The sequence below is a fragment of the Alligator sinensis genome, unplaced genomic scaffold, assembly GCF_000455745.1.
Source record: "Alligator sinensis unplaced genomic scaffold, ASM45574v1 scaffold347_1, whole genome shotgun sequence".
Lineage (NCBI taxonomy): Eukaryota > Metazoa > Chordata > Crocodylia > Alligatoridae > Alligator > Alligator sinensis.
The window spans coordinates 1,958,431-1,968,820 of record NW_005841922.1 but is presented as its reverse complement, the minus strand read 5'-3'; the positions used below and the strand labels follow the sequence as shown (position 1 = coordinate 1,968,820).

At 42.3% G+C, this 10,390-nt stretch overlaps 1 protein-coding gene across 1 annotated transcript in view; it reads left to right on the top strand.

Annotated features, from left to right (window-relative positions):
- PDZD2 (PDZ domain containing 2) overlaps positions 1-10,390 on the top strand; it is a 335,521-nt gene that overhangs the window by 319,645 nt on the left and 5,486 nt on the right. The window contains 3 exon segments of the mRNA XM_025198461.1: positions 5,129-5,230; positions 7,295-7,568; positions 10,101-10,235. Of these exon segments, the coding sequence (XP_025054246.1) occupies positions 5,129-5,230; positions 7,295-7,568; positions 10,101-10,235 (511 nt within the window).

Here is a 10,390-nt window from a genome sequence, read left to right as displayed (position 1 = left end):
GCGGGAAACGGCCCCAGGGTTGCAAGGCCAGAAGCCACAGAGGCTTCCAGTTGGGGGCTGAGGGCAGGGGGGGATGGGGATGGGGATGGGGTGGGGTGGAGTGAGACAGGCCATGCTGCTCAGCTGCTGGGTCCTGCCACTGACTACCTCTGGGTCCTACTGCTGCTGGCTACCTGTCATCTTTCACAGGCAATCGGGGGCAGATAAAAATTCATTTTCTAAAAATTTTAGGGGCCTCATGGGCCGGATAGAATGGCCTGGCAGGCTGAATCTGGCCCACTGGCTGTATTTTGCCTGCCCCAATATAGATTTACTGGTTCATTTCCCTCTCATGTGAAAGTTGTTATGATACATAGCGAAATGGGCTGCTCTGCAAATCTAAATGGGAGAAACTGTCTCCATTTGAGGCATTCCCGTAACTTTAGAAGCCTTTGAGCTCACAAGTATCTGAAGAATGACAGTAACACCTTTCACCAAGTACCTGGCTCAGACCAAGTTCTCAGACAAACAGGAAAATATTGATCCCATCTGTTCTAGTAAGCTCTCCTTCTCGTGAAATTTCAAGGCTATGAAAATGGAGTGGTTGCTTTAAAATAACATGAAGCATAGCTGCTTGGCAGGTTTGGAACAGGCCCATGCTGCTGTTCTCTCCCCACTCCAGTCTGTGGAGACCAGTTATAGTACTAAGGCAACCTGCTTCATTGTCCAGATGCCTAAAGAAGGCCTCTCATGTTCAACGGTTGCCAGCACATTAATTGTCCATATCTAGCTTGAGTACGTTCCTTTCCTCTTTGAATCAAAACTGAAGCTGATATGGGTAAGTAATGACAACACTGAAGGAGCTGACATCTGGTGCACATAACTGGCTGCCGGGCTGGATTTGGGTAGCTTCTGAATCTTATTTGCAAAGGTCACGGTTTTTGTATCTAAGAAGGGCTGGGAGGACAGGAACTCCCAAAGCTACTCAGTTTTATGTCTTTCCAGAGGCAGACTAGTTAAAGCTTGCGAGTCCAGTCCCAAGAGCTTGGTGAGCCAGGTGGGTTTGGCAGATTTTCTAGAACTGGATTTTACTCCTGGCCAAAAGTAATTAAATGCATTTTCAAGTATTTTACATGGAATCTTAGCAGGATTATTTATTCATGCCAGTTTTTAAAATCTGAGAACTCAAATATTTATAAAATGGAATGCTTTTTGGAATATATTTTGTCTGCATAGTTTCTCCTATCCACATTTAAGTCTGGGATGGCACGTAGGCTGGAAAACTTTATGCTAGTTACATGCTGGATTTAAGTCTACAATGGGACGGTTCTTCAGAATGATATAATCACTGAAAAGTGATGAGTGTCTGTGTCAGACTGTAAGCTCCTCTGGGCAGAGGCTGTATCCTTTTTTTTATGTCTGCATCCTGCTTAAATTATTGCTACCAATCATACTAGTCATGAAGAAAAATTAAATACTGAAATATTTTTTGGGAAGGTCAGTTTATTGTAACCAGTCTCAGATTTTGGAAGGGTGACACTTTGGTTACAGTTCAAAACTGAAGAGGTCTGAGACCCAATCTCTTGGTGTACTTAGTTCACTTCGATGGAAATTTTGAGAGAAGAGGGTGTTGGACCCTTAATATCAGGAGTTTGTGCCCCTGCCCTCAGCTGACCTGGGCCCCTGGCAGATGTGCAAGTGAAGATGCAATGAGATCTGATGCTGGATCACCACAATCACACTTTCTGTGATGCCATATGTGCATGGCAGAAGGCATAATTGTGGGATTCAGCATCAGATCCCATTATGCCTTATTGCCAGTGTAGTGGGAGCCCAGGATCACAATTTTGGGCTCCCTGTGCACCGGCTTTTGTGGATGGGAACCCCGTCAGCTGATCTGGGCTCCCAGCCACAGGGACCCACAATGTGCTCCCATAGCTGGGAACTGTAAGTTGATCTGGGCTTCCAGCCATGGGGGTACATAGTGTGCCCCCATAGCTGGGAACCCAATCAGCTGACAGGACTCCTAGCCATTTTTTGTGTAATAACTTTGTGGTTTATTCTTTGTTTTATTATGCCATTAATTGCATTAACATGCAGCTGGGTAACAATTTAAGACATAATTACCTGGTTAATCGCATCTTAAATATAAAGTGTGCTGGGGCTGTGGGTTAAGTTATAATTACCCATGTCTCTGAGGCCTAGTGGAGTTAGATTAACTGGTGCTTGTAAAGCATGGAAGGTGGATGATGGAAGTTGTTACAGTAATTAATATAGTTTTGTGCAGTGGCTGTGCAGCGCAAACTCTAGGCAGCTTTCCATGCTTTTGTTAAAGAAGGAGTTCTACAGCTGGGCAGAGCTCCATTGTGTATTTTGGAGAATAAGATTAAGCTCAGGTTGCCTTGTTGAATGTACTGGGGTATTTGAACCTATGAAACCAAACAATGTTGCAGCCCCTAAGAGTTCTTTCCAGTGCAGGTTACATCAGGGTAGGAGTTTATGGCCACTAGAAGATTGTTAGTGCAGACAAATGCAAAGTTTAATGGGATCTTGGTATTCTTTTCATACAGCACACTGTGCTGAAGACCAGGCTGGATTTTAGTATTAAACTAATTTATAATGATTTTATTCTTTGTTTCCTCACTTCAAGTAAATAGAGGGCTGTTCACATGGAAGTCCAGCTGGCAATGGCCCCATGACGCTGTTCTGGAAGTGAGGATTACCATTGCCTAAGATGCTGAGTTTTGTTGCTTTCTTCCTGGGAATACCACTGCAACGAGTGCTCACTGCAGTATGACACCAAGCTCTTACTCTGGTTCTGTGCTGCTTACGGATGCCCCTTTCACCAGGGAAATCCTTCAAGGCCACTAGGCTGGCACAGAACAGCTACAGTGAAGCCAAGAATGTGGCTGGTTCTATTTACAAGGCAACCCTTAATGGTGTTTGATTTCCCCACGATGTTTTCTTAGATCAGGGATTTAATTTAATTTAAAACACCGCCCCTGGGCCAGACAAGATTGAGTCCTGTGAACTATGCCAGTTAATGATAAATAGATGCAACTGTGTCAGGGCCTCATTTCTAAAATGATAATATTAATTTCAGTACTGACAGTTCCTGGATATGCTTCATGTTGGATGTGATCCCAGGGAAGAGGTGGGGAGATGCTGTTATACACTATCAGTTCCTGATGAGCTACAGAAGGCTCGGTTAATTTTCTGGTACTGCACCATATGATTGTGTGTTGTCCCACTGACACTGCAAAATGTAACCTGGCTTTTGTAGCAGTACCTCTTGTTTAGCCTAACAGCTATTGCGTGCAAGATACCAGACTTGAGAAATGCATGGTTTGAGCCAGGGGTACCCAACTCACTTGGATCCAGCGGGCAGGGCCAATCTGTCAGCCAGATCTAGCATACAGGGCCAAGTCATCTAGTCTGTGGCGTTCCCCCCAGGCATGGCAGGATGAGCAGTTGCAGTGTTAATTGCCATGGCTCTGGAAGCTGTGGCAATTAACACTGCCACCAAGCCCCTGCTGCCAAATTTCCAGACCCACAAGGAACCTGTGGCCGGTATTATGTTCCCTGCTGGTCTAAGTCAGTAAATTCTATGTTCCAACAGCTGCACATTATTTTATATGAATCAGTTTTGTACTGTTGTTCACTTGCTCACAAGCCAAATTCAGTCCTGATGTAAGCAAGTTATGCTCCTTTTTTTTCACTTGAGTGCCACTTTTTTACACCAAGGCTGAATTTAGCTCAAGGAGACTGATTCCTAAGGAGTATTCTTAGTGGTTTGCTGGGTTGAGAAGCAGAATATTCTGCTTCAGAAGACTAGATTTTCACTTGCAAAAACGCTGCTTACTACTGAAAGCTAAACTCTCTTTCTATGCAGCCCAGATCAGTAACAGTTGGCACTTTTCATCATGTAACGAGTAGTGACTAGGGTTGTGTAGACGAAACAAGAGGCATGTGTGCCCAACACTTTTTACAGCAGGCTAAATGCTTTTACACTGCTTTAATGGTGTCGGTGTTTGCATGCCTCGGTGGTGTATTGCACGTTAATTCCAGCCGCTGTAGGAAATTTGGTGGCATAATGCGCCTTAAATGACTTGGGGTGCAGCAAACTAAAACTCCTGTAAGGTGCCCCTACAGCCGTGGAGCAAAGCACTGGGCTCCGTGCAGCTGTGCAGCTCTGTAGAAAGTCCTGCAGGCAGCCTGGCAGCAGCCCAGGAAAGCAGGCTCCACCCAAGAAAAGCATCGAGCCTGATCTCCCCCCAGAGCCTGTCTGCCTGAGCTGCATGGAGGCCTGGTTCTTCCCTCTGCAGCTACGGTGCCCCCCACGACTGCCTGAGCCAGGTGCCTGTGGGCAGGTGCTGCCTGTCAGGGTGGGCCCACCGCAGGTAAGTCAGCGGAGTGTGTGCACGACATGGGGGTTTAATCAGTCCTAAATTGAAGCCGTGTTTTTTAAAACCCACTGCTTCAATTTAGGGCCCCTGTTTCGTCTACACCTGCCCTAAGTATATGTGTAGCAAGTAGTTTAATCTCAGTCAGCTTTCTTGTTAGCAGTCTTAGTGGAGAAGCTGGGTGGAATGGGCATAGATACTGAACTGCCACTGTAGGTGATCCGCTCGCGTGGGGATTGGGAAACATTGTGATAATCTAGTCCAGCCTCTGATACAGCACAGACCATAGGATTTCCCTGAATTCATATAACAAATACACAAATGCAGTAGCTGTAGTTGAACTAGAATGTACCTGTTAGAGAAAAACCCCAGCCCCAATCTTCATTTAAAAATGTCCAGTGCTAAAGAATCCACCACCACTATTGGTAAGTTGTTCCAATTATGGCTGCTTTTAACATTTTCTGTCTGTCTGATCTAAAGCTATCAAGCTTCAACTTCCACCTATTGGGCCCTGTTCCACAATTACCTGCTAGATTAAAGTGACCTCTGTTAGAGTCAGCTGAGAGCACCTATAATACTACCCATGCTGTACAAATAAAAAGAGAACGTCTGTTCAACTCCTTGCATAAGAATTACATTTTTTTTGTGAAAACTACAACTCTTGGGCTTAAAGTAGTTTGCAAATCTAGTCTGTCTGCAGGACTGTAGTATTGACTGCTGGTTGTTGTTTTCTATTCTTTTATTAGAACAAAGAAGACGCTTACTTTGTAGTCTTGAGTAAAGAAGAAGGAGCTGGCCTTGGGTTTAGTGTCGCTGGTGGAATAGATCTGGAACAGAAATCAGTCGTAGTAAGTGATGACTACAAGTCATTTTTAGCAGAAGCTGATTTAAAGGCAGGCTGGAAATTAAATCAAGTGCTCGTTCAAGACTTATTGCAAATCAGTCTGAATCATAAAATAATGTCTTTGAGAGAAGGCTGCTTGTCATCTGCTACTGCAATCAGTGCTCATATCAGAACAATAAGCTGAGGTAATACTTTTGTTCCTGGAAATGGATGCCAGTTATTTTTAAACTAGCCTCAAAAGTGTAACTCAATTATCATCCTGTTGAATCCAGGAAAGTCCAAAGGATATCAGTAAAATCTCACATGCCTGCACTGGACGCAGCCTGGTGTAGGTGGATTTTAGTTCTTATCTTTGAAAATGTGTTCTTTGTTTTGTGCTTTGAACTCAAGGAAGGCCACATCACACTTCAGTAAATATTCTGGATTCTTTTGGAATTGTTTCCGTTATTGAAAACTAATAATTTTTATTTATAAGGTTTGTTACGCAGAAGCAGTCTAAACAGTCTAAGCACCCTTAAATAAAACCAGGCAAAAAAAGTTGTGCCAAACAACTGAACTACTTTCCAAAAGTAAAAGCATTAAGACAGAGGAAATGTAAGAGAACCCATGCACCATGCAACATGCCCTCCAACATGGTTGAAGAGTTTCAATCTTACACTTAAAAAGGGTTAAACCATTTGGTTCTGAGATTAGGAAAATGGCGTTCCTTAGTCTTTGGGGCTGAAGCAATGCTTATAAGAAGGTTCTAGTTCCTGCTTCCAGGACTGTTTTATATTTTACATGAAACAGTCATTGGATTTAAATCCAGAATCAGACCCTGGGAGCAGGATGGAAAATCAGGACCTCTCTGTCCTAGTTGAGTCCTCCAGTCACAGGTCTGCCCCTTCATGCTCCCTCTCTTTTTTTCTGCATAGGATAACAGCCTCCCTATTCCTAGTCAAGTAGTTAGGGCCTTCTACTGAAAGATGGGAGATGAATCTCCTTAGGCAGGTGACAGTATGAAACTTAGATTTTCCACTTCCTAAGTGGGTGCTCTTTACCCTTCTCTATTACAAAGTGAGTGGGTAGCATCAGCACATCCTGCTCCTATGGCTGTGCTCTAAAATAAGGCTGTGACTACTACTGCATTTTGTAGAGTGCCTCATTCTACAGAGTACTAGGTATGTGTGGAGCATGCTGGATTGGGCCCCTCAAAGGATTTAGCTGCTGTTCTGCCCATTTCCGGACCCAGTTGGGTTTAGCAGTAAGTGAGGCACTGAGCTGCTTACACTGAAACAATTCTAATCATGCCTAGAAACAGAACTCTAGGTGTCTTGGGACCTCTTAAGGTACAAAAATGATGTATGTAGTGTTTAGGCACCTCTGGGATTAAGCAGCAATTAGGTGGGGCTTTTCTGGATCACAGTTTTAGACTTGGGCACCTAAATTCTGCTTTAGGAACTTAAATCCTTTACAAGATCTAGGCCTTAGCTCTTAACTGGGAGTGCCTCCTTTAACTGCTTCTGAATTCTGCCCAGAAATTTAATCCTGGAACTATTGTGGCTTGGCAGAGCCTCTTCCTGGGTGAATCAAGGCTTTGAAGAACTCTCCAGCAGATGTCAAAAGACTTGCATACTCCATTGTAGGTACTACAGAAAAAGCCCTTGTCTATATTGTAAAGCTCTGCTGACAGCGTTTTGTTGACTGACATGCCATACCTCTGCTGATGAAACACTTGCTGTGGGTGCAACTCTGCCAGTAGTAGATGGCTTCTGCCAGCAGAACTTGTCACTTGGAAACACCTACAGAACTATCAGGTGGCCACTGAGCAATGATTGTACAGATTGCAGTGCAGACTTAGGTCCATCTAAGCCCTGTTTTTAGACGCCTACATCCTTTTCAGGGTATGTCTGATAGTACTAAGCATGGTGTTTGGGACTGCTTACAAGAAGTGTTGTGCTTGATGGTGTTTGGTATCAGGCTCATAGACTAAGCCTTTTGAGGGTCAGGCCTCCATTTTGAGCACTTCTGAAAAGTACCATGCATATTCGTAATGCCATATCAGTACTAAACAGAACCTTTCTTGTAGGTCCACAGAGTGTTTTCGAAGGGTGTGGCATCTCAAGAAGGGACCATTCATCGAGGAGATTTTGTTTTGTCAATCAATGGCATGTCTCTTATGGATTCACTCCATGGAGATGTTCTGAATGCTCTCCATCAGGCCAGACTGCACAAATATGCAGTCATTGTCATCAAGAAAGAAAAAGACAGAGGAAAGGATTCTTCCAGACTTGAAATAACCGCTACTGGCAGAAGATGCTTTGGGCCTGGAAAGGATGTTACCCTGGATATAGGAGGAACAGGTACACTTTTAGTCCAAGAACAGTTGGCATGAATACACTACAGAGCAGAACCAGGGGAAAAAAATATGTTTCAGATTATAAATGTCTGTGTGATCAGATCAAAGAGAGCAAATAACATGTACGTCAAGTTTTATTTGTACTTTTTGGAAGCCAAGTGTAGTTTTTAGAAACTGTCATGAATAGATAGACCCTTAGATAAACACTCAGGCTCTTATCCAGTTCCCATTGAAGTCACTGTCTGTCTTTCCACATATTCTTCCAATGTAGGATTAAATGTAGATTACATATTTAAATGCCTTTAAAATGACAACAGTAGCTGGTGCAAGAAAAAACAAATTACAAATCTCCTTGTTATTCATAAGAAGTTAAATTTATCTATAGAATGGCAGGATTTGTTTTTTAAGATATTTTTATTAAACATAGCAGACAGATATTTTGATATTACAATAAACAAAAAAATCTTATTCAAACCCAAATCTGTATTCTGGGAGGAGACCTGCAGAAAGTTAGATTTGTAGCTGGAAGTAGCATATATCAGTGGTGTCAGGAACAGGTTTCAGTTTGGGCACACGGCCTTGTTTTGTAGCTGAGACTTGTCAGGTGTTCAGAACTCAGACCTTTTATCATTCAAAGTTTGCTGTAGCTGACTATTTGCTATTGCTTCATGAGTGCGGCATTTGTTCCTGGCTTGGAATTCCACCGTTAAGCAACCTGGAGAGGAATCAGTTGGCAATGCTGGATAACTCCCAGTAACCAGAGATTTAATAGTATGCTTCTGTAGGGGTATGTCCTATCTGCCACAGGAAGTTTCCTGATGCTTATCTGAAGTGGAGCACCAAGAAATTGAGGCACACAGTAGTCCATGACCACTTTTGTAAATGAACAGCTCCATCTTTTAGTGGAGAGTGATTCTTTTTGTTATTGCTATTTTTATTGTCTGGTACTTTCAACTTGAATTATAATAGAATATCCAGAGACATCACTAGAAGCATTTTTTAAATAAGTGGACCAGATACTTAGCAGTGTAAATTAGTGTTGCTCTATTATCTCCAATAGAGCCTGCACATTTACATAGGCGGAAGAACTGGCCCCAAAACAAGTTTTTATTGTTAGGTTGAGATGACCAATCTTCAGAGTATTTGGAGTATATAATCTTCGCAGTATTAGATACTTCGGAATTGTAGTATGCAGCCTATAGCTTCCTTCATTTTGATATAGATATATTGCTACTAGAGACAAAGACACCAGGATGCACAATATTGACTGGATTAGAATAGCTGTATAAAATTGTAATTTTGTAGTCACAAAGATGTAAAGAACTTCAGTGCAAACAGTCTTGACTTTCTACTCTAAAATCACTCCTTCCACTTGCATTAAAAGGTGCACAGCCCCTCTGATGCAACCACTAGGAGGCAGCATTATCTCATGTTGTGTTCATTAAGGGGCAGTATAGACATATGGTAGCCTGTATATTTACATATGCCATTTTCCAATAGGCAAAGCTTACCCTCGGATAGCAATTTATAATTGATAGCAATTTACTTCAAGAAGTAATGCAAATTCATAGCAATTCCATTAGTATTTAAACTGCACCATCCCCTGGGGAAGAATATAATACTCTTTTGCAAAAACACAGGTCCATTGGTACAAGGTGTAGTTATCAGTAGACATAGCAGTGCACCACCTTTATAACACCTGTGCTTCAGCCACTATAGGGCAACACACATCTTCTGGCAGAGATCTGACAATTCTAGTAGTGTGTGAGCAGAAAAACATATTCATCCTAGTTGGTAAGCCCTACCTTAATGGAGATGGTAGTTGTTTAAATTAAATAGCCTGGCTATTTAGAAAGCTGTCATGCAAATCATAAACAAAGAGGTATCCAGCCAACAACCATAAAATGTTTTGCAGCTCATTGTTTTTGTAATTTTTAAATGTATCTTTTAAAAAAATGTTTGTAACTTTTTAATAAAATACCGTTGGCCACATTTTCAACGCTCCTCTTAAAGGTCACCTGCTGGGGGTTTATCTGGACAGTGGTGTCTGCATGTCCCAGCCAGAACGGCTCAAGTGTGCCCTACCCAGCCTAACTTGCAGGCATGTCCCCAGCCCTAAAATTCCCTGGCAAGGGGGCATCACTTTGATCCCATGTGGTGAGCCTGAGAGAGGCCAAAGAGTAAGAGAGCAGCACCCTTATTGGTTTATTTCTATTTGGATTGTGTCTGGCCATGTGTACACAGGCCTTTCCTGTGTGGGAGATGACATCACCACAGTATAGAAAGGCCCTAAAATATCTGGGCATATCTTTAAGAACATGCCAAATCAAAATTTCTCTACGCACAGGGTGAGTAATTGTACATTGCAAATGTTGAGTTGCATGTGCCAACCATAGAAGTGTACATATGCTTTTAAGAAAAATGGGTTAAAGCAGGTCATAGTTGGAGTGGAAACTAAACAGTGAATCGTTTTGTCACTAGAGCAAAATTGTGATTTGAAGGTGAATAATGAAATGTTGTATATATTCTGTTGCAGGCCTAAATATGGATATAAATGATGTTGTGTGTATCGAATTATTGAAAACCTCTGCTGGCTTGGGATTCAGCCTTGATGGTGGAAAAGCTTCAGTTTCTGGAGACAGACCTTTGCTTGTAAAAAGAATATTTAAAGGTACTAGAAACTAATTGGAACATGGCCATAATCCCATTCTTTTTCCTACTATCTCATGTATAGAATCATGAATTCAATGCTCATGAAAGTAAATTATTTTTACATTAATTCAATACCTCTCAATAACTGAAAGCCTGATCCTTCAAAAGGGGAAA